Source organism: Helobdella robusta (genome assembly GCF_000326865.2).
Source record: "Helobdella robusta unplaced genomic scaffold HELROscaffold_4, whole genome shotgun sequence".
In the NCBI taxonomy this organism is placed as follows: domain Eukaryota; kingdom Metazoa; phylum Annelida; class Clitellata; order Rhynchobdellida; family Glossiphoniidae; genus Helobdella; species Helobdella robusta.
This window is the reverse complement of record NW_008704902.1, coordinates 5,525,708-5,553,664: the sequence shown is the minus strand read 5'-3', so window position 1 is coordinate 5,553,664 and position 27,957 is coordinate 5,525,708. Positions and strand designations below refer to the sequence as shown.

The 27,957-nt window shown below is 34.9% G+C and overlaps 5 protein-coding genes across 5 annotated transcripts; all 5 read right to left on the bottom strand.

Moving 5' to 3' along the window:
* Window positions 1–17: 17 nt before the first annotated feature.
* On the bottom strand, window positions 18–6,741 carry HELRODRAFT_107183 (hypothetical protein). Its single transcript, XM_009024795.1, has 15 exons — window positions 6,561–6,741; window positions 5,880–6,095; window positions 5,484–5,606; window positions 5,166–5,312; window positions 4,445–4,614; window positions 4,188–4,254; window positions 3,864–4,009; window positions 3,288–3,458; window positions 2,409–2,620; window positions 2,012–2,164; window positions 1,768–1,904; window positions 1,540–1,637; window positions 1,290–1,418; window positions 865–1,015; window positions 18–480 (listed from the first exon to the last, which is right to left on the bottom strand). Exons 1-15 carry the CDS (start codon window positions 6,636–6,638, stop codon window positions 163–165), a joined length of 2,316 nt encoding a protein of 771 aa, XP_009023043.1. The 5' UTR covers window positions 6,639–6,741; the 3' UTR covers window positions 18–162.
* A 963-nt stretch (window positions 6,742–7,704) lies between these two features.
* On the bottom strand, window positions 7,705–10,887 carry HELRODRAFT_189009 (hypothetical protein; the record flags this gene model as incomplete). Its single annotated transcript, XM_009024794.1, has 5 exons — window positions 10,624–10,887; window positions 10,211–10,375; window positions 9,983–10,077; window positions 9,639–9,791; window positions 7,705–9,325 (listed from the first exon to the last, which is right to left on the bottom strand). Coding segments are annotated over exons 1-5 (2,190 nt in total), but the record flags the coding sequence as incomplete, so codon positions are not given.
* Window positions 10,888–11,877: 990 nt separating this feature from the next.
* On the bottom strand, window positions 11,878–14,519 carry HELRODRAFT_162646 (hypothetical protein; the record flags this gene model as incomplete). Its single annotated transcript, XM_009024793.1, has 3 exons — window positions 11,878–12,792; window positions 13,164–14,063; window positions 14,496–14,519. 3 exons carry the CDS (start codon window positions 14,517–14,519, stop codon window positions 11,878–11,880), a joined length of 1,839 nt encoding a protein of 612 aa, XP_009023041.1.
* A 759-nt stretch (window positions 14,520–15,278) lies between these two features.
* HELRODRAFT_162645 (hypothetical protein) lies at window positions 15,279–19,489 on the bottom strand (the record flags this gene model as incomplete). The annotated part of the gene is made up of 4 exons (XM_009024792.1): window positions 15,279–15,389; window positions 17,468–17,657; window positions 17,850–18,202; window positions 19,343–19,489. 4 exons carry the CDS (start codon window positions 19,487–19,489, stop codon window positions 15,279–15,281), a joined length of 801 nt encoding a protein of 266 aa, XP_009023040.1.
* A 7,531-nt stretch (window positions 19,490–27,020) lies between these two features.
* Window positions 27,021–27,874, bottom strand: HELRODRAFT_67414 (hypothetical protein; the record flags this gene model as incomplete). The annotated part of the gene is made up of 2 exons (XM_009024318.1): window positions 27,021–27,235; window positions 27,334–27,874. The coding sequence occupies 2 exons, from the start codon at window positions 27,872–27,874 to the stop codon at window positions 27,021–27,023; spliced, it is 756 nt and encodes a 251-aa protein (XP_009022566.1).
* Window positions 27,875–27,957: the final 83 nt, after the last annotated feature.

The window sequence follows — 27,957 nt, the reverse complement described above, 5'->3', positions numbered from 1 at the left end:
TATTTTGCCTTATTATATTATTCACACATCTGTAAGCAAAATTTAAAAAAATAAATACATTAAAATAAATCCAAATGTTAAAACTAACGTTTTTAATTTGAGTACTTAATGTTACATAATGTTAAAGGTGAGTTTTTATAGCTAAAAATATATAACATAAAATCAAGTCATTTTTTCTAAGAAGTCGTTCAAAATGGATTGTTCGATGGCTTCAATGGGATTTACGTCTACATCTCGAAAGATTTTCGGACCGCCCGTTGTGAAATTAGAATAAGATTTGGATTTGATTATTGATGACTGTTTGGATGTCTCCGTAGCAGATGATGGTCCAAAATCGTGCCTGAAGGGTTTAATATTTGTAGATGCGTCACTCGCTATTGTAACAAAAAACTCTTGCAAATCCCTCAGCGAAGTCACTCTGATGTTGGTGAGCGTCAATTGATGAGGCCTCACTTTAGAGGAGGGCATCATAAGACCGAACTATAAAATCATTAAAAAAATAAGTCAAATTTATTTAAAGGTTAAATAATCGTCCATCATTCCATAATAAAACTAATGCTGAACATATTTGGAAACAAAAAGGACAAATCCTGTTTACTTCATTGAAAATGTTAGATGCCAAAGAGGCTTGACCAATAAACATACCCACTTTTAAAATACATATTGACTGCCCATTAAATTTCATGTTTTACAAAGCTCTTAAGACTCAGATGAAAATATATAACAACGAAGAAACCATTTAATTATCTCAAAATATCAAATTATGATGTTTGCATAAATAGGCTCAATGGCAGATCATATACACAATCTCAAGTAAAATCCCAAATGTTTCTAACTAAAACTTGTTAGCAAACTATATGTTACCTTTGATTGCATCAGCCTAGATATTTTAACAACGTGTGGCATAAATGTGGTATTTTGTTGTCTGAAAGTATTCAAGTAATCTGAAGCGACTGTGGAGGCAAGTGTCGTGGTGGTAGGAGAGGACGATTCAGCTATGAACGCCCATTTGTATCTGCATGTTTTCAAAGTTTAATCTACAAATATCTTATTCATTAAACAAATAGAATCATTTCAATGTGAATACAAGAACAGTTATATTTTCCATAAGTTATGTATATATCAAGAAATATTAAGTGCATTACAAATAATAAAACGTGCCCTGAAAAATTTAACAATAGTGGTGTAGGTAAGTATGAAAATGTGTCTGAGAACAGACCGTTCATCACTACAATTTGTGAATGATAATAAAAAAAATAAAAAAGTCTGTTGCAACAACTAATACCTACAGTTGAAATTGCGGAAGATTTTCATGTGGCAATGCAATGAAAAGGTCCAGGAGCTTGCAGGCTGACAGGTACAACAGGTTGATGCGTTCCTCATTTGAATCCACTAGCAAATCTGTTGTCTTATAATTTCTGAACAAAAATTTCAATTTAGCGAAATGAGTCTATATGTTTTAAACATGTTACTACTAAATGGTAATTTAGAGCTAAAAATAAAATAGAACATAAAATGTAGAAATAATCAAAATGAAACAACGTTTGTAAGTGAATGAATTCAAATCGAATCCACCTTGCATTTTCATCAGGGTCAAAAGTTCCTAACTTCTGTTCGATATTTACAAAAACCTGAATCTAAGAATGTATTGACAATTAATTAATATTAAAAAACGACGGAACTAAAAGTATTAAAGAATTTCAAATTGATTTTAACTCTTTTTTAATTAATTAGTATTTACTGATTAAAACCACATTGAGAACAAACCAATTCTGTAATCATTGTAGGCCAGATGGAAGTTAACAACAACGACGACATTCTGAGCACAAGGACTCTAAAACAATTAAACACCTCAGCATGCAAAGCAGGAAAGTTTGGAAGTCGCAAACAATCCGACAGCTTCTCTGATATAAAAATAAGGCCAAAGTATGCATTTTTGCAAAATGAAAAAACTCTCTTTTAAAAATTCTTATGACTAGTACATATTAATAAAATTGAAAAATACATCAACCTTGAATATCAGGCATGCTCTTTTGGTATTGATCAACTTCACTGCAAAATAATGTGAAGGACAGCCGTTTGATTAGTTGCCTTTTCTGTTCCGATTCGAATTCTCGAGAACTGAATAAGTTTAAAGAGCTGGTTTGTGCTAAACTGAACCGAGCTGGAAATAAAATAATTTATGTTTTTACGCTAATAGGAAATTATCTTAATAAGGTTCAACTGTATTTCAATACTATATAATGCTACGATATATTGAAAAAATATTTTTAAAATGCATCAAATTGTCATAATTAGAAAAGTTTATATCTTTTATTTTTCCAGCAAAACTAGTTGCATTTAGAAAACCGATATGGAAATAATTTAATTACGACGATGACAATTTAGGTGAACATGGTGGAACGTACCTAACAAATCAAGAAAGGAAGACTTGTCATGTGACATGAGGTTGTCGGCGATGGCGGTCCAGAGTTGGAGGGATTTGATGTTCATTTGGAAGAAGTTGGCATCCAACATGAGGTCCATGCACTCCTTGCGCCAACACCTTCGCGTGTACTGGTACTCACTGAGATTGCACAGTAGTTTCGAAGAGGCAGTGTAGCTAGGAGAGTTCGTCATCCTAACAATAACAACAAAGTTGCACTCTGATTTACATTTTCAACGAATTGGGTGAATAAATATTTTGTGGCATGAATGTTTGTGAAATTTATAAAAACATTAAACATCTAAATAGCGAATTAACAATTTCAAAAATTAAGAACTTAAATTTGAACCAGTTAGCTTTAAAGTGTTTTTAAAGATAATTTAAAAATTGCAAATATATATTATTTTCACTCTTTTTTCCTTTCAAGTAGAAAGATGGGCCATTAAGTAATGGTCATGTATTTTAACCTACGTTTTCGATTGTTATAATAGGTCGGAAGAATAGACAATATCAATAAAATATCAGTTTATTAACCGCAAAAAAAATTTCAAATTCAAAGTGGTTCGTTTTACTCCATATCTGTCATTTGTTCAATAAATGCATTGAACACTCGATACACACGATACACAGATACTTATTATTAATACAACAAAATGCTTAGGATCTATACATTTGTTAAATAACAGTTTTTTCCGAGCCAGCCCAAGCCAATAAATAACTATTAAGACTCCAGGTGGTCACTTCAAACAACCACTCTATCCAAACTTTATTTACCGGAGCCGAGTGATAATTCGTATAAAACTAAACCTTATTTTTTCAGTTTAAATTTGATATCTAAATAAGTAAGCGATGACATTCATACCTATGATTTCTGAGGTATGGAAAGACGTTGGAGAGAATGTTGTTGAGGAGAGGGGTGACCTTATCCTTCTCATCACTTTGGAATGCAACGTCCAATAGTGTGGCTGTCACTTCAGCCAAGACGTACAAACCCTGAACACTCTGTGAATATGTAGTTGCGTTGAAAGTCTTGCTGTAAGGCTGCTTTTGTGTCGGTTGGAAGAGTTGCAACTGTGAACTGGAAAGAGAATTTTGATAAAGTCCATTCAAGGTTGAGGTGGAAGACGATGATGTCATCATTATTGCTGACGATGCATCTCCTCCTTTGTACGGTTCATCTGTCAAGTTTCATCGTTTTAAAATTGAATAAAATTGAATCAGTACACCGTGAAATGTTTCCAGCAATACTCTAGCATCCTGATCTGATTTATTTAATTTATGGACAATTGTTGCTACTATTTCACATCACAACAGGACCACGTTGCATCTGCATCTTGTCTAAAATTACAACCTTAACATTCAGTGAAAATCTTCATAATGTAGTGCACAAGTTTAAAATGTGCAAAACGAAGGTGAAAGATTATTTTTAAAATGTAACGAACCGGCAATAACTGCGTCCTCATTCTTATTCTCGTCTGCTACGAGATCGGACTTGACAGCAAGATGTCTCCGGAAGAAGTTAGCTTGCTCCAATGACAGGCCAGCTACGTTGCTGCATGCTTCAAGCAGTTTGTACGTTATGTCCTGTCGTTGTTTGCAATTTGAAATAACGAAACAACACATATGATAACGCATCAAATGATATTGGTAGAAAAAAGCAGTACAAACGAAATATATGAAACAACAAACATTTGATATGGGATATATTAATATAACGGGAAACAACTAACATGAAACAACTAACTAATGTGAATCAACTAACGTGAATGTCCTTGTGGTCCCTCCTCTCCTCAAATGTTGGCCCCTTCTGAAGCAGGCAGTGCAGAATGCTGTTTGGGGTTGAAGGTTTGAAAGTTTAAAAAATAAAATCAAAAGCAGAATAAAGCATTCAACCAAGCAACTAAAACTACTGAAGAAAATTTTAGAAAACAAATGAATATTTTTAAATAATGAAAATAAACATGGACAGGATTCCACTTATTCTACAGAACAATCAATTGCTGTACAAAAAATGCCGACCTAACAAGGACGAAGACAGCTGTATGATCAACATTTGCTTGGAAGACATCCTTGATGAATGTGATGATCGCCGTTGTTGATTCTACCACAGAAGCATCTGGCATGCGCCTCATGTATGCAAGAAGCAGCTGCAATAAACTGGCTTCCAATGAAACGTACTTGCTCTGTGCCTTAGTGTGGTCGTACCGATTTTTGTTAGAATCCGAGTTTTGTTTTTGAATTGCTCATCAATTTGTTTATATAAATTCATGAACATTTAGAAACATTACACCACCAATCAGTGGCGGCAATAGTTGGATTAAGTCAATAAAACTCGGCTCTTTTTCCGCACAGAAAAACAACATTATATAACTATATATATCAAAATAAAAGGTCGCCAGCCTAATTTTGGCCAAACTACCACAAATCTTAGCCGGCGACCCGTCAAAACTTAAAAAAAATTAAAAATTGAAACATTTTCAAAATGTTGCCTCCCCCGTCAAAGTTATTTAGATTCGCCACTGAAACCAATGATTTTTTCATGTTAACTTATAATAATGGCAACATATTTAATTGCAACAAATAAACCAAAAATTAAGCTGAATTGCTTACTAGCTAGAATAGTGACAACACTACGATGTAGCGAATAATTCCGGTCATACTCAAGCAAAACATTGAGAGAGTATGAGAACAACAACACCCAACAACATCAAAAACAACATGAACAACCAGATGAACTAACCTGAACATTGTTGTTGGTGGAAGTAGTTGAAGATGGTTGTTTGATGATCTGTTTGATGCTGGTCAGAAGAGAGTTGAAAGAGACGTGTTTCAACTGGCATATGATCTCAATGATGGTTGTGTGGCAGCGAGTCAGGGGCGGGCTGACCTGTACGGCGATGAATGCAGTTTGTTACTTTAATGCAGTTCATTTTGTGCATTTGATTTAATATACACATACCAGTCTATCCAAATAATTTAAAACGTATAGTTGCAATTATAGTTGAAATTAAAATGATTTTTAGGCATCTTTATTTTAAATAGCAGAAAATGATTGTACCATATCCTCATAAGCAGACATGATCATGTTGTTATTCCACAGCAAGGCGAGTGCGGTCAATAGTGAATGTTGATGGCTGTTGGCGATTGGATTCAGCAGGTCGAGAATTCGCTGCTTCATTCTCTGGTCAAATAATTTATAACATTTCCATTTCAACCGTCACTTTAATGGCAAACTGGTTAAAAACAATTATTCTATAACGAACAGCAGTGCAGATTCTGTTTAAACATGGATTTCAATTGATGATTTAATGGCACTTAATCTGCATCTGGATGCATTTGTTCATCGTGATGATACGGTAGTCAAGAGTTACATACAACTCAAGAATAGCGTTGTTATAAATGATGGGCGTGAGATAAAAATATAAACAAAAAAAAGACATGCTGCTAGAAATACCTGAGTCCAGTCTTTATCGACTCTGTTCACATCATCACAGCCACCCTCCCCCTCATCATCATCCTCATCCTCAATGGAATGAGATGTTTTTAGAAAGATCCAGATACTGCAAGCTGTTGTTGTGACATTAGGCAACAGGGCCAACATGTTGTTGCATAACTCCATCTGGCTGGCCGATTCATCAGATGAGGCCAACAAATTGTTCGTCTTGCGACTCTGTTAAGTCGAGTTGCAAAAAATAAATTATCCAATAATTCAGATAACATGATCTATTACGATGAAAAGCCGCGTCTAGAACTAGTTTTGGGGTTTGACAACAATTTAGCGCTTATGAAGCATTCCTGACAAAAATTTTAATAAAACCTTTGAACAGCATGTAGCATGATTTACAGCAATTGAAACTGATTCAAGTTTAAAACAGATTTTGTGGTGAAAGCTGGAAACGAGGAACTCGACACTTAAATAGAGAATGGAGTGGAACCACAGAAAAGTGTTTCATTTGAATCACAGGATGAAAAATTTTTTAAAACCAGAGCTGAACACATCATTGTTACCAGATATTATAATTAAATAATGAGATGTTAAGTTTAGTAAAAACTGGTTGATTTCTACCGAACTTTTATGATTACATCTCAAACGATTGTTAGTGACAACGCGATTATATTTAAAAATGGAGATAACCTTATTTGAGCCTTGAAAAGTAAAAGCACTGAATATACCGGACACAAGTTGACCACTGAACGTTTGCATTTTGCCCATCTGACCGCCATCGCTGGTGAGGTTGTGGCGAGCACTGTAGCAAGTAATTGAGTCGAATAAGCAGAAGTGGTAGAGAGAGGTCAGGTATTTGATGAGCTGTGAGTAGTAGTCGGGTGAAAATTTGTTCATTGTTGAGGTTGTTGATTCCGTAATGGTTGTGGCTGTTGAGACAGGTGGAACATCTTCTGATGGAGAATTCTCACATGACTGTCTCCTATTTATAAAAATTAATTTATTTTATTTATATTTTTTCCAGTCCTTAAGGAGGAATTATTTTCAAATTTTTTTTATAAATACACAAAAGTCTGATTGATGATGCATAACAACTAACAACTGAAAATAAAACCTGTAAAATGGCAATCGATTTTGACACTTTTCAATGTTGGCACAGAGTTGAAGTAGTACAATTGTGATGATCTTGGTAGATGCTTTTGAGAAATGTGGCATCAACTGATGGATGAAGTTTATCCAAAGTATGTGCACTTTTTCATCCGTTGAAAGACTGAGTGAATGAATGATAGCCTGCAACAGTATGGGTTGATAGATGACGGGCTGACTAGATACAAACATGATATCTTTCCTGAGACCTGATGATACCTGATGATGATCGTTCATGATGTGTGACGACGACTGACTGCTTGCAAGAGTACCTGTGGTAGCGAAGGAAGCGCTGCTCGGCTGTCTGTTCACTAGGCTGGTGCCACTGCAACCATTTGTGGTCATGAATTTTAAAAACATCTGTTCAAATTCTTTAGGTAGTTGTTCGGATGATGAATCGGGTTTTGTTAGAGAGATCTGATCTTCGAGTTGCACCAAAGATATGATTAATGACAGGAAGGCATTCTGGTACGTGCCACTGTTGGATAAATCATCCAATATGTTGCCACACAAACTGCTGCAGTCCGAGTTGTTCATCATTGTGTTAATATTGCAGTTGCCAGAACTTATCAAGTTTGAATATATTGAGTATAAAATCGTTTTCTGAACCTGAGTTGGAAAAAAATTTAAGAAGAAAAAATATGTTGAAATTTAAAATAAAAAGATGTTAAATAAGCAAAATTTTTACTTTGCTTTTTATTAGTAGTTCAGAAACAGAGAAGGCGGCTTTGATGTCACTTGCAATGATTTTCGTCAACTCATGGAAGATCGTTTTCAATAGCAAGCAACAGTTGATGTGAACTTCCTTATTGGCATTCATCATATCGACCATCATCAATTTTGATTTGTTGTTAGCTGCCTCATTAACATTATCTACGCTCGTGTTTTTCTGTTTGTTATTTTGCAAAGTAGTATCCACATCTCTTGTCTTATCAGGCAAGTTGTCAGCCTCAATGCTCTTGCATGGATAATAACTTCTGACAAAATACAATAAGATGGAGATAACTAATTCCAAGTAGTTACTGTTGTTGGCGTGGTTATCCAGCACATCATAAGGCAGGGGAGCGTGAAATTCATGTCCTAGAATGCTCTGCTTGTGTCTCAGAAAGAGGTCAAGAATGATGTTCTGTTCCATTTTGTTTCTGTTGACGCTGAAGTGAGTGATGTTCATTAGAGACTGAATAACCAGCCTAGTATCGGTCAGAATCAAACTTTTCAACAACTTTAAAACGTAAAGAATTCTAGCAGAGTCATAATGACGAATGTACAGAAGGACAAAAGACCTAAGCGAATTAATTCTGTTGCTGTTAGCGTTGTAAGTCTTGTTCAGTTCAAGACTACCAAATCGTTCAAAACGTTTCTTCAAAACTTTGGCATCGTCATCGAGATTGGTTTCTTCTTCAACGTCATCATTAGTGTTATTGACATTGTGGTTAATGTCATTGATGTTGTTGGTGTTGTCATTAACACCGATGCAGTCATTGGCGTTGTAACCAACGAATTCAGTAAAATCACATAGACCACCCATTTCTTTCAACTCCTCCTTGAGGCCATCATCAAATAATTCTTCAATTATGTTGTTTATAATTTCAATTGCTACCTCATCACCAGATGACGATTCAACTTTGTTACTGCCATCTTCAAGACCATCACCGCTTTTATCGTTTGAACTGGAATCATCTACATCATTTTCCTTGATGGAAGTTATAGTCAGGTTGTTGTGTTCGGAACTAAAATTATTCTGATCAGTCCCATTGAAATCAACGCTTTCTTGGTGATCATTAGTGGCACCATGCTTCTCATCTTCAAATATAATTTTTTCTTTCAAACACGTTTCCTTATCCAGCCTTATAGCTGACTTTGCAATAGAAGAGACATTGCCGGCCATTTTATCATTGGATGATTTCTCTTTCGGCATTCCGTAGACGAGGTCATCATCTTCATCGTCGGAGACAGCCGAAGAACCAAACGGATTGACTCTCAAAGTGACGTTCGACGGCATTGGACGGTTTGTAGAAAGGTAGTTGTCCAGCAGGATGGCTGCCTTGCGAGTGGAGGAGCCTTTGTCAGAGAGGGTAGTGAGGGCTAGGGCAGGACAATCTTCAAATGACGAAACAACCTTGGGAGGTTTGAACCTGTTGCTGCTGTCAACGTGGTACATGATGTTTCCTCCCTCGTTACTCACTGCGACCACCTTCTGCTCGTTCTGCTCTTGCTGGTCAGACTGTTGAATGAGAAGTTGAGAAGATGTTGCCAGTGACTTGTTTGGTTGCATTGAAGATGATTTCTCGAGCTGCTGGACTGATATTCTGGCGAACATTTCAAGAAGAAGATGCAGTTAAGCTGGATCACATACAATTCAATCAAAATTAATAAAACAATTTCAAGTATAGCTAAACAATTAAATACTAAAAATATTAAACAGTAAATAAAAGAAAATGATTTTCCATCTTCAATGCAACCAAAAAATTGTGAACTTTAACTAATAATAATTTAATTTTTATTAAAAATTAATAAAACAACTTCAAGCATAGCTAAAGAATTAAATACTAAAATTATTAAACAGTAAATGAAAGAAAATGATTTTCCCTGACAAAAAATTGTTAACAGGAAAAAAATTACCTTGCAGTGTCAGGGTGCAACAAAACCTTCAGTACAGGTTCAATAATGTTCGAGAGTTCATTGACCTTGACACATGAGATCAACCACGACTTGGCCAATGATGAATAAACTTGGTTGTCACTGTCCAGATCGTCCAACATAATCACAATTGCCCTAATTCAAAAATTTAACTCCATATAGAGGCCCAAACAAATCTTATTATCAATCTTTGAATTTTCAATAAACCAAATTGACCAAAATCATTTCATTTTTTTTTATTTACAATTACTTAAATAAATTCAAAAAAATTAAAAAAACTGCAAAATTAATTAAAAATTAATAAAAAAATTTTCCAAGTGAATCACTTTTCATATGTTTTCTTTCTGGTTATTAATGTGTCCATTTCTTTTAACTTTTGCCAAAAACTCAAGAATTGCATTGTGGCAGTAACCTTTTCATTCTAGCAATATTAAACACATTATAATCAATTAGAATAATAAATACTTTAGAAAAAACTGGACTCATAATTCCAAAAACACGATACAATCCTTACTTATCATGAAAATAATAAAGCAAATTCCTTGGAGAGGCACCTGACATCTGGAAAGCATTCCTTCCGTGATGACCTCCTCACAGATGTGTGAGTGAGGTGCGTGTTGGTGGATGTCGTTGAACAACTCAACCATCTTCAGCGAGCCAGTTGACTCACCATCCACCATTGCTCTCAGCATCGTCATCCATACACTGCCCCCTGCCAACTGACGAAAAGTTTGAAAAAAAAGTTTAAGTTTTTTCTTTCATGAAACTGTTTACAAAAAAAATGGTGCATTAAAAACGTGACAAACGTCTGCGTAGTTGTATAGTTTTCAAATAAACAGCTTGCATATTGAGCGCTCTAATGAAGCAAAGCCACACATCAAAGATGCAACAGTTCAATATTATCAATGTAAATGTACGTTATTTATTCATCTGCATAACATTATTGACAGACTGCAATGATACAAACTTTATAGAAACACGTCTTCTCATTCAATATATTCAAATAAGCTTGATGGTAAGAACGACAGGGAACAACATCATCACCATCAGAGACGGCTGCATTTTCGCCATCATCATCGTTATCATCATCATGTTCATTGTAAGCAGCCGCAGTGGCATGCATGCTATTCGAAGATGAAGACCAGATGTGGATGAGTTGGAAGATGCACCTAATGGAAATGTACTGGACGCCAAAATCGTGTGGAAGCAAACACAAACAAAACAAGTTCTGAAACCAGGCTGGTATCTCTGTGGTAGAATGTTTAGTATTTATGGAATATGTTTAGGTAGGTTGAGTTGAATGCAATGTTTGAAACAAGGAAATTTAAGCTTAACAACAAATTTATAAGTTGCCTGTTATTATGAATTTTTTAGAGCATTTGTCTATAAAAGTTATCGTCTCGAATTTCATAAATAACTAAAAAATTTCATATAAATAAAACGGATTTTCGTAATTTCATTCCTACAAAAATTATTCTTAGGTCCCACGAACACATCTAGAATCATCACAATTATAAATCCACTAGGAATCATTTTTAATTCTTCTAACTCTTCTGCTCTCGTACTTCGAAATTTTCCGATATTTACTAGAATTTCAAAAAAAGATTTACTTAAACCACATATTCAGAAAACTTATTGCACAAAAGTTGAAGAAAAAGGTCTAAAGGTTAAAGACTCTAACTCTAAAATTGAGATATATCAACAACATACGTACAGCCACAAAGCATGTGATAGGCGGGTATTCGAATCCAGTCAGTGTACGCACTGCCAAGCAGGACCATGCGCCTTTAACCACCAGGCCATACGCCACCAGAATATTGAAGAGAGTTAATATTGAAACGAACTTTGTATGTGTTGTGTGTGCACAGTTTAAATGCACGTCTTTCATTTGTGGTGGCAAAAACAAAGAGAACATCTCAACTATGCATTCAGACATTGCATGATAAAACGTGCACAATTATTTCGTATGTTTTTATGTAGATATGATGATGATATTTAAATGTTAATAATTTGAATATTTCAGCTGTTCAAATGCTCAAATAAGTTCATAATATTCTAAAACCTCTCAATTAGGTACATAACAATTATATTTAACTGGCTACATTGGCCATCTGAGGGTGAGAGCTGATTTACAAAAACTATGTTTTGACAAAATCTTTGAGTTTTATTAAATTAAATAATAAATAATAAAATGTTGGAAATTATAAGATGTTTAAATCAATCAATAAAATGAAATATAAAAAATAAAAATATAATCATTTAATTTGATATCCATGAGCAGTAGCATACCAATATCGTTGAACGAGGCATTGTAGGTGGAGAGGGATAGTGATTTGGAGAGCAGGAGACACAAGTGATTCAGTAACGTTTCGTGTTCTGCCTTGCTTTTAAAGTTGATCTTCTTCGTCGATATAACTTTTGATATTTTGCTATGATAATCTTTCCATGACGCCGTTTTGTTTGAATGAGTGAACAAATAATCAATCGTGAGGTTCGTGAGGTTGCTCGATGAAACAATTCTATTCTCAACCACTGCTTCGAAGAAGATCAAAAACTTGTCTATGAAAGTGAATAAGGAGCTATTTCTATTGACGTATCCAGCCTGGTACAGAAACCTGCAATTAACATCTTTTATAATTTTTGTGGCAGACTGATGATCATTGCCACAGTTCCTTGTGGATTCATTTATTTCATTACTATCGTTAGAGACAGTTACATCATCGTTATCATCATTGTTATCGGCGTTGTTGTTCAAGAACTGCTTGTTGACAATCTCGCCAACCATCTCGAAATCATGCTCATCGTCAAGATCATTGTGCTCATCCACTTCACCAGCATTCACATCATTCACCGTTTCGGCAGCGGCTTTATCGTCTGCAACGTTTGCCGTGGTGCAATTGGAAGCTCCAACCTCACGAAACTGCTTGCCCCTTTTATGTCCTCCAGTTCTGTTTCGCACGTAGTCCATGGAAATGGAATGGCAGTACGAAATGATTCGAGTTATAATGTTAGAGCAGAGTTTCAAAGAAGAGACGAGTTCATCGTTTGAGAGCTGCTTGTAGTTTTCTTGCAGGGTTTGCACAATGTGGATGAGCATGTTGGGGAAGTGTTGTGTGTTCATTTCAAAGTAGGTCTCCTGTTGGTGTTGCATTAAAAATTAGATAACAAATTTATTATAATAATTCAAACTAGAAACCAAAAAATTCAGTGGTGCACATAAAAACGCACAGCCAAGTTAATCAATAAACAATCAATAGCTAATTAATTAGTCCCAACATCTCAGCAGCAGCGTGTGATGCACATGTTCTCATGCAAATGTACATGCATGCTGCCATTTTTATGAATTCATAAACACTCAACTTCACGAATTATTAAGCCATATTAAATCAATGAACAGAAAATAAACAATAAATCCAAACAAACATATCCATCTTTGAAAAAACTATTATTTAATTTAGGAAATAATCTTTATTATGAAAAAAATGGAGAAAAATGAATGTGACATACCAATGACAATTTATCAAGCAGGAAAGTTACAATGTCAACAAATTCTCTAATTGTTATAATGTTTCCATACGGTGCACTTGGTGGTGATGATGAGGTGGATGAATGCCCTTCTGGTGATGATAACTTAATGGATTGCTTACAAGCTTCACCAAATAACTTGGCTATAAAATTCCAAATATAGCTGGGATCAAATTTAGTGAACAATATGTTGGCAGTCTTGTAAATCTCAACAGCTGCCTGTTTCTCTTCTAACTTAATTTTTCTAATGAGTGATTCATCTGCCAATGAGGTTGTGAAGCTTACCTTGCTTTTGACCAAGGTTCTCACGTTCTCCTGCAGGTTTGTGTGGCATTCTCTGTACAACGTTCGCAGGACATCCAACAACAAATCGTTTAAAATGGTGCTGACGATTTCAGGTCTGTCCAGTAGACTGATCATTGTCTTCAGTGATAGCAATACATTCTGCTTGGAACTGCTGCTGAAATCTTTGTCAGAGTTCAATATCGATTTGATGGCCAGTATCAAGAGATCTTTTGTGAAAATGTTGAAATAATTTACATCGACGTTTTGAAGCTGGTTAGTGGAATGCTTTGCTGGATTGTTGGAAGAAGCGTCGAGCTGAGATTGCTGCTGTTGTTGGAGAGACTGCTGCAAGTGCTGCGGAATGATGAACGGCACGGGTACGCCATTTAAATCAGTGCCAAGAAGCCAGGCATTAAGACGTCTGTTCAGGGACATATCTCGTCGCAACAGGATAGTAACAGCATGTGTTAGGACGTTCAAGATATCTGAACGAGGTAGTTGGCATTTGTGGATGGGAAAGCACGAGATGAGAAGATCGAGGACACATCGTTGCACCAGGTAAGCACTGTCCTCCAGAGAGAGGCATAATGCCTGAACCTGCATCATCAATCATACAAATAAATTAATGAAAAGTCATTAATTAGTTAGTTGTAATTAACCTAATTAATTGTTTGTTAATTAATAACAAATCATTTCAACTAACAAGTTAACGTTACAAATTAACTTTTATAATGAATAGCAGATAAGATAAATTCATCAGCACCATACCGTCGTCGTCGTCGTCAGCCTCATCATTCATCATCCATCACCATCCCACTTAAACGAAATATCCCTGTACAGCTTGCACCTCCAAAAATGTTTGCAAATTTTTTCAACTTTCTAACCGAAATAAAATTTAGTTTGCTGGATTCTTTTCTTAAAATAATTGCTCAGGGTTTTAATTTTTTTTACAAACTATCTTCAGAGCTATGAATTTCTTTGCAATCCACCTACATAGACCGCAAAACCTTAACAGTTGTTCATTCTCACCTCACAGGTCGTGATCTCCGCCATGCTGCTCCTAGTGTATGGAGTGGGCTGCCTTTCAAGCTAGGACAGTGTTATTCACTGTACCAATGCAAACAAATGACAAAAGCCCATCTTCTCAAAAAAGCTTACATGAGATGCGCTGTGTCAGATGTTCATGTGGTAGCAAAAACTAATGATGTAACAATAAGGTGCCTGGACTAAATTGCAAAGAGACCCACACCTATCACGTGTGGGTCTGATGCCTTCTTTCACATGTATCTACATACAGTATGTGTTTGCTGGTTAATATTGAAGAAAGAATTGTAAAAAAAAATAATTATCCCAATCTTCATAATTCTTACATTTTTCATAATTCTTTCTTACAATCCTTACAGCTCCTCAACCTTCCTAGATAAACATCACTTCATTTGACCAACGTCTTTCTTCTATTGCTAACCTCACAAATTGGTGTTACATTCCAAATTAACGACATATAGCAGAAATTTTTCAAAAAATAAAATTTACGTTGGAAGGTTTTACATGAAAAGTTTAAGAAAGATTGATTTTATAATTGTTTAATTGTTTGATAAGCAGTCAACAAAATTTAAATCTTCACATTTTTTTTTGTGCCTTATCCTTTTCAGGACATTGGCCACCATCAACTTCTAACACTTTGTAGTAGCTGTCGTTGGTTTTTCTTGGCTAAGATTGTGGACAGTAGGTTGCCATTACTTGCTGTCAACTGCATCATATACGCTGAGTGTATGATAGCCAATGAGATGTTCGAATCAGCGCGCATTTGAACTACTGAGCCATCTCGCCGGCCAACATGCGACAACTTACGTCGTCTCCCCATTTACCGACCTCGGAAGGATAGACGGCTGGGTTGGCCGAGGGTCGGCTACCCGGATGAATCTGCAGAAACGGCAGGATTCAAACCCGGGTCATGGGAGTAGTAGACGGACACGTTAACCACTCGGCCACGAGACCCTTAATCATCACAACCAGATTAAATATACTTAAACTGCTTAACAACTGTTGTGAACCATGGCAAGTGGCAAATTAGAGATGATGCTGTCGAATTAGCAACTGAAATTTCAAGGTGGAGAAATAACAAATCAATTTTTGAGTTGCGTATAAAGGCCTAAGCTACTTAAATAACATAACATTAATATACTATCATCATCATTTTTTGATGGAAAAATGTTCGTTAGTAGGTTTAATTAAACGAAAGTGTGTAAAAGAATATAAAAACTAATTGATCTATTTATTTATAATTAAAAAAGGGATTGGTTACTAGGAGGTAAATGTAATTACAATGCTGATTACAGTTGCGTAAAATACTGCAATTATAGGCAGAGACATTCTTTACAAAATAAATTAGTTTAGGAAATGGTTTTCCCAACATTTGCATTACCAAGACCGTCATCCTTATCATTACTGCCACATCTTCATCATCAGCAGCATAGACATCTACATCATCATCATCATCATCATAAACACCTAACTCACCACCACCACCACCACCACCACCACCATCATCATCATCATCATCATCATCATCATCATCATGATCAACAACAACATTATGATCAACACTTACTTCATCATCAACAACACTGACGCTATGAAAAAGTTATGATAACCAAAGAGAAATGGAGCTATTTCAGGGAAGGTATGTAGAAAGATGGAAATATAACTTCTTCCATCAGCATACAAACTCAAAATGACTGCACACCCAAAACAAACTTAATTCACACAAACATCATTTCATTCAAATCTCTCTCTCTCTCCTCTCTATTTATCTATCTATCTATCTATCTATCTATCTATCTATCTATCTATCTATCTATCTATCTATCGATCGATCTATCTATCTATCTATCTATCTATCTATCTATCTATCTATCTATCTATCTATCTATCTATCTATCTATCTATCTATCTATCTATCTATCTATCTACCTACCTACCTACTACCTACCTACCTACCTACCTACCTACCTACCTACCTACCTACCTACCTACCTACCTACCTACCTACCTACCTACCTACATACCTACCTACCTACCTACCTATCTATCAATCCATCTAACCTATAACTGAAGGGTAATAAAATATTTAACTCTGAACAATAAATTGATTGCCATGTACAAGTGAAGCAGCCCTTATCACTAACAATCAAAAGTGTAAAGATGTTGTAACATGTAAAAGATTTACAGACAACAAAATTTTTTGTATCCATCAGCTCTTGATAAGAAATCACAATGAGACAGGGGAAAATTAGTTAGGATTTGTGAGTAAACAAACTTCAACTTTGTACTCGAAACAAAAAATCATGATAACTAAAGTTTAAATAATTAAGACGTTTGAAAAAAAATTGACGGAGTAAAAAGTCCCAATTGCAAGTCAACGCAGTCAATAAATAACTTGAAAAGAGTGACGTGGCAGGTATATTGGCATATTAGAAAACAAGCACACAACAGCACATTGTCTACAGAGTCAACGATTAGAGAATTCGAAGAGGTTGAAAAGTGTGATCCAGAAAAATTACTGAATAAGACCAAATTGTAATGTCGTAAAAATCCTTGGGCACTACACATACATACATGCATCCATACATACAACCGTACAAACAATCATACATACAATCAAATCATACATACAATCACACATACAGCCACACGTGCAATCATACATAAACTCATACATACAATCAAACACTATCACACATACAGCCATAGATACAATCATGATTATATACATTAATATATATATACAATCGTATTTACTGTTTAATTGTGCATACAATCACACAATATAAAGCTAAAAAGTATAGAAGTACTTATATAATTCAGCTTCTTGCCCTTAAAATAGATTAGATAATAGACATTTCTAAAAAATCAAAGTTGTGATGTGGCATAATTTTCATAATAAAGAATCACCTAGTGACCAAATAATGAACGAAACATGAAAAAAAGAAGAGACCAACCAGCAGGCATATGTTGGTACCCATGAGGTATATCTGATCTTCCATTGACTGCTTCTTGTCAAAGTGCATGATGATGAAGTTGAGGCCAGCACACCTGACAGCTGAGTTGCAGTTGATGCACTCCCACATGCACGTGTAGAAGTGGCTCTTATCCACGCATTCGCTGAATGATTCCAACAGCTGCTGCATTCTATTACGAGCGGGAAATGAAGCATGTATTTTGTTTTTGCGATATTTATCATTATCAATTCTATTTCGATATAAATTACTCACTACATGCAGAGTGAAAAAAATAAAACACTAAGAAACTAGGAGCATAAACAAGTAGAACTCTTACAATCACCTCAACAAACAGCTAATGTAGACTTAATCAAATGACTACCTCTCAAAATACTCTGAAGCATTTTCGAAACCAGGCAATAATCCCATTAGCAATCCCGTCATGGCAGGTCGTATGGAAGAGTTGAGAGGCACAAAATGATTTTCATAAATACTGAGTAAGACGGGTCGGACGTTGATCGCTGCATAACTCAAGAGTGGAAAGAGTCCACAGCTATAGATGAAGATGTCGAGTGAGAGTTCGTGCGGTCCGATGCACCTGAAGATGATGTTGTACGTCTCGAGGGCCTTCAAATGCACTCCGTTCGGTAGGGAGGGATGAAGACATTGAGCCAAGCGCTTGCCTATCAGCACTTTTCGAGGAATTTTTGTATACTTGCTGTAGGAATTCAACACCTGAGTATTTTTTGTATAATGATTCTGAACTTTTTAGAACATAAAATTAATGGGTATATTTCAAAAATTTGTTATTTAAACTCAAAAACATTAATAATATAAATAAATATTCAGACAGTGCAATCATCTAATCAAGTAAGCCAGCTTGAAAACAAAAGAGAAAATATGAATTAATCCCAGTTAATCGCATTTCTAAATGAACTTTTCATTTCTTTTAAGATGTAGGCACAGATATACAAACAAACAGGAGCTAATTAAAAGCCAGATAAACATTCCATTGAGACTGTATAAACAATAATTATTAAATTTCTATGGATCCATGCAGTTACTGGCAGATTTGAGTGTCATTGATTTTCATTAACTTGACTTACGCAATATCAGATTCAAGCATTCGGTTAATAAATTAAAATAGAAAAATTTTTTTTACAAATTTTTTAATTTTTTTTTCACTTTCTACACCTCTAGTCTTGTTATTATTTTGGTTGAATGGCTCAAGTTATGAACAAGTAGCGACAAATAGTCATAAGCTAGAAGTGATTTTAAACATGTGAGTAAGATAAGAAACACATAACCAGATCACAGATATCTATCTATCTATCTCATTGGTCAGAAGACTTGCATCAATCACTTGTTTTTATTCAAACTAAACCAATGAATTGCGAGCTAATGTGAAATGATTCAAACAAACAGAAAACAGAAGCAGACAAACAAAAAGAACTTTTGACGTAAGAAATATCAACAGACAGAAAAAGCAAAATATACAACTGAACTGAAATGAGCCATTAACACTTTCGTCAATGAATAACAAAGTGGTCACAGAGGAGTTTGCTCAGCCAGTTGGAGGGTCATGTTTCGCACTGCTATTATGCGATGGCATGGTTTGAAATACTGCCTGATCGAAACTCGAAGACCATCATATGATTGTATGATGCATGCTTGCATGTGCATAATTCACGTGTATATCCATCGAGTTTTGGGAATAGTGTACAGCCTTTATGACACATTGGTTTATTTAAGAGTGTAGAATAACGTGTAATCTGCTCTGTGTTTGACAGAACCGCATTGTAAAGAATGAAAGAAAAGAATATACATTAAAAAATGATAATTATTTTTAGTCACTAATAACATTATAGATCCTACTTTGTTGAGTTTCCCCAATGCCGCAATCAAATCAGCCCATTCACTTGTGTTTTCAAATGATCTCAGTGCGCTGTCAATGGCTGAGGTGTACTTCTTGTAGTTCGAGTCATTCGTTATGTCGGTCGTCGTTTTGTTGTTGTTGTTCATTGTGAGATTATTAACATCATTGATAGATCTGAAAAATGTAAACATTAATAAAGAATAAAAGTTAGTAATCTTGAAAAAGATTGACTTTGTTTTATTATCCAACCCTATCCACCAGTGAATTGTTTTCCTTAACTAATTAATGTGAAGCCCATGCAAACATTTCTCTTTAATTTTTTGGGCTTTTAAATTTGCTTAATTTAGAATTGATAAATAATAACTGATTTGTAAAGTCTTCAATTCAAAAATACGACATTTATTTAAAAAAATTTTGAGATTAACAGCTGATAATTTTTCAATCGATCAATCAGTCAGTCGGTCATTCAGTCAGTCATTCAATAGGTATTTTCAAATAACAGTATATATTTAAATTTTAAAATTAAAATTAACAAAGAATAGATTATTCCAATTTCATAGCAAAATCTAACACTACAGAACAAACACTTGCAAACACACATAATTATATTTAATGGATTAATCATCCATCCTTGTATTGCAATAATATTAATTTGATAATATATAACAATAACAATAATAACAATAAAACTATGGATGAATCAATAATAATAATAATAATAATAATAATAATAATAATAAAACTATAAATGAACCAGCAACAACAACAACAGCAACAAACAACAACAATAATAATAATAATGATAATGATGATACTGTCTGCTAAAGTAATAATCAATAAAATAATATAATATAATTATAATATAACATAACATGATGACTATCTGTGATGCAATGGCTCTATCTATCTGTCTATCACTATCGGCATGTTTATCTAATGAATTATTTCATCTATCCAGACTATTTAGCTGCAATTTTTAAATTTAATTAAATTTAAACAGAATCACAAACATTTTGAATTATTAATCATTTATAAATAAAAATTCAACAATTTACTAATCTAGCAGCTAGCTACTAAACTAAACAATATTTTCATTTTCTTTATTACATATGTAATATATATTACTTACAAACAACATTACTTACCAGTGAAAGAATAATAAATAAATTAAATTACTAAGTCATATACAAACATTAATAATGATTTAAATTTTTAGTTTATGTTTAAAAAATCTTTTTTAGTTCTGTTGTTTTTTTTATTTTATAAATGAAACCATTTGTTTGTAATGTTAATCGTTAATGTCATTAACAACTACATCAACAATTAGCTTTTAATCCTTAATTAATGTAGTTTGTAGTTATTAAAAAAAGTTACGACTAACACTGACTAAATAAATAAAGTAATGTTGTAAAGGTAGACTATATCTTTTATTTCTAACTGTATGTATGCTTGTTTTAAAATGTAGTTTGTTGTTTATTGTTTTAGTTATAGGGTTTTGTCTTGCTTCATTCCAGAAATCCTTTGCTTCTCTTCTTAGGCTATTACAAAAATATTGCAAATTTAATTTGGCAAAGTCAAAAATAGAAAAAATATAATAGAAGACAACAAAAAAACTAGTCAGCAGGCTTATTTGACTTTAAAACAATTGTTTTAATATTTGAAACAAAAATTTATTTTTGAACATTTAAAAAAGTTTCCCAGTTGAACAATTCAAAAATTTATTTCAGAATATCTACACAATCAAAAGCAGATCAGAAAGTTATTATCGAAATCGCAGTAAAAGTAAATAAACCAAAGATACTTAAAAGAAAATGATAAAATCGACCTTGATTGAAAAATATGCACATCTATGCTAGGGTGCGGTGTTACGAATATCAATGATCACAAACACCCAAGAACCGAATTTAACGTTTACCGTGAACGTTTAACGTGAACCGTTTAACGTTTGCCGACTTCATCGGCGATCAACATTTAATAGCCACATACAAACGAATGACGCGAACGCTACACTTGATTTCTGGCCAAGAGGGGAACACACAGAAGACCTTGTCTCGGAATTTATTGAACTGCGTTATTAAACCAATAAGTGAACATAACAAAGTTTGAAAAAACAGGACAGCCAAAACATAGTTTGAATGGCAAAACGAAACAGTATGTATAATAAAATATTAAATTTCCAATTCATAGGACTTCCATCCTATTTTGTGCTGCTTCGTGGCACTTCAAGGTGCCGTCCCAGGAACATGAAACCACCTGATCATTGTGTGGCTTCCACGCCAAACCTCGAACACAATCCTTATGGGATGAATCTTTGTACCTACGTTGTTTAAAATTATCAAAGCCAATCTTAGAGTACATCCTTTCAACACATACACACACATGAACACGCGCACACATACAATTTATGTATATATATATATATATATATATATATATATATATATATATATATATATATATATGTATTGGGTGGATGGTGTAACGATAAAGTGCCTGACATTGCTGTTGCAGTGACCAGGTTTGATTGCAAAAGAGATCCTCGCCTACCACATGCTGTGTATGTGATGTGTTGTTTTAACGTGTATGTACTGTGTGTTTGTTAATGAAATCTCGGGAAAAAGAGAGAGAATTGTATGAATGAATAAATAAATAAAAACATAAATAATAAGTATATACACAAGTGGATGAAACTTGATACAAACGAATACACGGATATCTGCCAAAATATTAGAGATGAACTAACATAGTCTTCAATTCGTTATCTGTTGGGCTGTACAAAGACAGAGCCACGGTAGCATCATGAGATGACGTTGCTAACATCAACCTGAAATTGTTTTCAATTTTTTGATGGTCGTTTTACAGAAATATTATTCATCTGACTTTCGTTTTTAAACATCAATGGAAAACAGTTACGACATAGATAAAATAATCAAAACTGAATAAAACTTAATCATCGCCACCATAACTAATTAGTGCCTACAGTTTAATTAAATAATACGTTCATAATAAATGTAAACAAATCACAATGAATGAACACTCTGTGGAATGTTTCGGTCGGAAAAGGCGTTATGACGTGAACGGCCAAAATTGGCAAGGTGCAGAATATATTTAGCCCATCAAGGCATTTGATGTGAGCAACATGGATACCGGTAGATATATACAAGAGACAAATGTAACTTGGATATAAGGAACAAATGTAACTTGGATACAAGGGATAAATGTAACTTAGGGCGAGCATTGTAATCATGAGGTCTGAGGATGAGTGGAAGAAGAAATTCTCAATGAATAATTTTAAAAGACTTTGAGTAACTGAAATGCAGATGATCAAATAATTCGACTTTGGTAGATGTGTTTAGCAATGATGATGTTTGAAAAGGGTCAGGAAATAAGTGTTTGAGTGATGTACTGAGTCAAAATAGGTTGTAAATTGGCAAATGCATGGCCTTAATGTCTTAGTATGGGGTAAACATTATATTTAAGAAAGATTGAGTATTTGGAAAAAATTTCTAAAAGTTCACTGGACATGTAATCCCGTCAGCAATCATAACCATTTGCACGTTTCATCCACGCTAATTTCTCTTGTCCTTCACATAATATCGTTAGCTCGGTAGTAAAGTGTGCCATTAAACGGTGGCGATGATGAATGAAAAAACGCTAACTTTGAGCTTTGAAAAGCAAGTTTAGATATGGCTCTCGTGTGAACATCAATGACTCTGAGAGGACTCGATGTGGACCTCGTGTCCATGATTAAAACTTCACCAGCCTCTGTACCAATGATGAATTGGTGTTCTCTGCCAGGCACCCAAGTCAGTGATGTTGGAGTAACTATAGGCAATGTGTCTGAAAAATTTTATAACCATGTTCAATTTTTATTAGGTTTATAAACTTTTTAGTCCAATAAATTTCGTGATGAAAATTAGACTTGATATACTAAAACACATAAGGAAAAAGGAAACAAATTAGAACGAGAAACAAAATCTAAAATCAAAAAATAAAAATAAAATCGAAATTTTGACTTAGCAATAACATATCATTGTTTGCCCATATGATCTGCACCCACTACTCTAGTCTTCACCATAATATCGTTCTTTTGTTTGTAGTTCTTGCGTGTGAATTAAACATGCCATGGAAACGGTTACCACAAGCAAAACAATGAAATCATAAAAACCTATTTAAGCAGTCACAACCAAAGGTAGAAACTATTCAATACTCACAAACGGTTGAAGCAGGTTTAGTGTTTCTCAAATCCCATAAAAATACTCTTTTGTCCTATATGTTGATAAACAACAAAAATACCAAATAATAAAGAATACTAAAACAAATTTTTTAAAAAGAATGAATTTATCAAAAATTAAATTAAGTCAAAAGATAGTGGGCAATGATAAACCAAAGTTGAGATGGTACAAACCAATGACCCCGAGAGAAAGACATCATTGTTAACGAGACTGAAAGACAGGCAGCTGACAGCATCAATATGACCTAAATTCAAAACATACTTTTTACTAAGTTGATTCTAAAAAAAAGGGGATATGAGAAAAATGGAAAACCTGTGTGTGTGGCTATTGGCAGGCATTCATCCGCATTCCAAACTTTTATGCTGTGGGTTTATTTTGGAGAAAACGTTACAAATAATAATATATCACACTTATCAACAGCAAAACGGAAAAATTCTGAAAAACTGATCAAGTTGGAAATAAACAAGTTATACAAATTAATGGAAAAATTACTAACGTGCAATCATGACTTCCAGTAACAAATTGTGTTTGTTTGAGAGAATTATCTATTGATGAAACAATGTCATCATGTGCATCGTCAGATAGTAAGAGATTTAGTGAACATTTACTTTCCACAAGTTGCCACATAGATATGGAGCCTACAAAAAATATAAATTAAACATGAACACAATAGTTTTAATTTTAAAACTTATTACAATAAAATGAAAAAACTTTACTTTATTTAACTATCGGGTGGCAAAAATTGAACTATATTCATTTTAAGAATGCTTCAAAAATCAAAATTTAATTGTTTGGAAAAGCTGTTAACTGTCGTCGCCATGATTTATCATTGCAACATGTTAACAACGTTGGTAGCTGAACTTAAATAAAATCCCATAGTAACTGAATTTTATGTAGAAAGTGCAATGGTATCAACATTAAAAACCTACAACATAGACAGACTGGAAATGTACAATAATGGAATTCATCCAAGATAATACTACAATGACCTCAACACTGGCGACACTCAAAAGTATAGAATATGTATATTATTTTTCTTCATTTACTAATAACTGAACTTATTTGATTATAAACAATAAAGTAGAATAATAGTGAAAATAAAAAAATGTAAGTTAGTGAAAAAATAATTCATTTCAATGTATTTTTGCATCTTTCTTACGAAAAATAAGTAGGCATTCAAGCAGCAAACATACACACACGCGCGCGCGCGCACGCACACACGGGCAAACACACGCACATATCAGCAAAAGCAAAAATGACAGAAATATGATACCATAACAGCTTATTCAATGGCGGATCTAAAGGGGAGGTCGGGGAGGCGCTAACCCCCGTTGTGAGCAATTGTTTAATAAGTCAGAAAAAAGACCTTTTATGTGATAAATCGACCAAAATTCGAACATGATAAGCGGGAAAAAGGTCGTCATTCACACTCCCCATAAAATTCCCCCCCCCCCCTGTAAAAATTTAAACATTCTCAAATTTTTGGCTACATGTCAAAGTAGTCTAGATCTGCCACTGAGCCTAATGTAGTTAAAAACAGAATTTACAGTTTATTTGATATTTAAAAATATTTTAATGTATAAAAAGCTGTAGTTATTTAATAAAAATAACCATGAAAAAATTATTTTTATGAACACTATTTTTCTTGGTGAAATCCCATTAAATTTTAATAAATAATTTTGTAATTTTTCAACCAAACACAAGAATCCCTGATTTGGTTGTCATTGGCCATGTTTCTGCACCATATAACAACACCGGACGTATCACAGATTTATAAAGTCTTGATCGTAGTGGTAGTGGGATGTCACGCCGCATCAATATAGAGGCAAGGAGATGCCATTTATGCCAGGCTGCACGTATGCGTGCTCGAACGGCAGCTTCAGCTGTTCAATGTACAATCCAGAACATCTCCTAGATATTGAAACGATGTGACTTTCTCTATTTTAATGGCTTCAAAAACAGTGCTATTTCGAATTTGTTGTTGTGAATTGATGCAAGCAGGACAAACGAAATTGGACACTTTAGATAAAGAACCAATTATTTTTGAACAACGTTTGTGACACCACTGGTTACACTGCTGACACTTGATTGAATTGTTACCTACACCAGCTTTACAAACTGAACAGGGCCATCGTCCAGTAGCTGTGGATTGGATGGGTTCACCAGTGTTCATTGCTTTGGTTTTGCTGATGTTGACTTTGAATCCATGATCGGCGAGTCTGGTGTTCCAATCTTCAAACATCTGTGCTGCATTCTGCTCAGAAGTGGCTGTTAAAACGATATCATCAGCATATACTAGATTCAAAATGTCACCAGTGCGTATCGGTTTTGTGATTTCTTCCACCACAGTTATAAATAACCGTGGACTGAGAATCGAGCCTTGGTGAACTCCAACGCCGATGTCAAATGCATCTGTGTTTTTAACCGTTGTGCTGACAAGAGTCTTAGTATTCGTATACATTTCCATCAAAAGTCGAACAAGATATTCTGGAATGAGTTGTCGACGTAGACTCCACCTGATTGCTTCACGGGGAACTCGATCAAATGCTTTTTCAAGGTCTACAAAAATGTGTGATAGTTGTTGATGCTTTGCGAGGTACTTCTCTTGCAGTTGCCGAAGGATGTGAATTGCATCAATTGTTGTTTTCCCCGCTAGAAAACTAAATTGATAATTTCCGATTGTGATGCACGACGTTAATCTTCTCTCAATGATTTTCTCGAAAATTTTCAGGGAGTGTTCTAACAGACATATCCCGATATGATGAACAGTTCAATGGATCACCTTTGCCTTTGTATAGCGGGACTGTCATGCTATAGTTCCATTCAGTCGGCATTGAGCAATTTCTCCAGATTTCACGACAAAGTTGTAGTAACGTTTGGATACCTGAAGTACCAGATGCTTTGATAATGTCATTTGTGAGTCCAGAGGGCCCTGCTGCCTTTCCATCCTTCATAGCTTTCAGAGCTTCTGTAAGCTCCTCTACAGTGATGTCTGGAATCGGACCTTCGATGGGTGAAGTGTCAAAGTCAACATTGATTGGATTTGTTTCGTTGAAGTATTCTCTCCACTGTAGCTTGATTTCATCTCGTTCAAGAACCATCTCATTTTTGTCATTTTTTATACATGAGGCACCAACTATGTCTTTTTTCGTACGCTTTGCTTGTTTTGCTATATGATACAGAGGTTTCATTTGTTCACCTTTGCTTTTAGTGAGCCACTCTCTGCACTGATCTGTCTGAGCCAGTGCAACTTGACGTCTTGCATAGTTGTTCTTCTCACGGAAAATTTTATGGTCATCAACAGACTTTGATTTTTGCCATTGCTTGTATGCAACTTTCTTTACAGCTATTGCATTTTGTACACTGTCATTCCACCACCAAGTGTCACGTTCATGCTGACGTTTTGTACCAGTTTTCCCACAAACTGTAGTTGCAGCGTTCATCAAAACGGTTTTGTATGTACTCCAATCTGTATTGGCTTGCGATTGGTGGTCTGTGTTGCGACGATCTGTTGAAATTTTTCTCGATGAATATTGCTTTTCAGCTTCCACGTTTTGATTCTCCGAGGCATTTGTTTAGACTTATGTTTTGACAGTTCGACAACCAGGTCTGCCACAAGAAGTCTATGTTGGGCGACACATGATTCGCCAGGTATAACTTTGACGTTTTTGAATAGCCTTCGGTGTTGTTGCTTGACAGCGATGAAATCAATTTGCGTGGCTGATGGTCCACTTTTGTATGTTATGAGACGTGACTTTCAGCAAACTCAAGGATGCGGTTGCCATCTTCATTCCGTTTTCCATAGCCAAAACCGACATGTACGTTGTCAAAACCATCTGTTTTCTCTCCAACGTGGCCATTGAGATCGCCTCCAATCAGGATTGTTTCAGATTTTGGTATTGTTGAGATGGTGTCAGAGAATGCAGCCCAGAAGTCATTTTTCATCTCTTCTGATTCGCCTGTCTGTGGTGCATATACAGAAAAAATAATCATTGTTTGCTTTTCTATGCGAAGCTTGATCCACATAAGACGTGAATTAATCCTTGTAATATCCAGTACCTCTTGGGCTAGCGGTTCTCTGACAAAAATTCCAACACCATTTTTGGCCGTCTTTTGACCATTCCAGAATAGTTTATATTTTTCTTTGTCTGAGTTGACATGACAGACACCATTCGATTTCCATCGGGTTTCCTGAAAGCAGCAGATGTCAATCCTTCTACGCTGGAGCATTTCTGCGATTTCCATGCTGCGGCCAGTCAGTGATCCAACATTGAGCTTTCCAAGTCTAAGCACCATAGAGGGGCCATTCTGAATTTTTCTGCAACATCCCTCCACTATTGCATACTTCCCAGGGATTCTTGGCACCCCTTGACCACTTA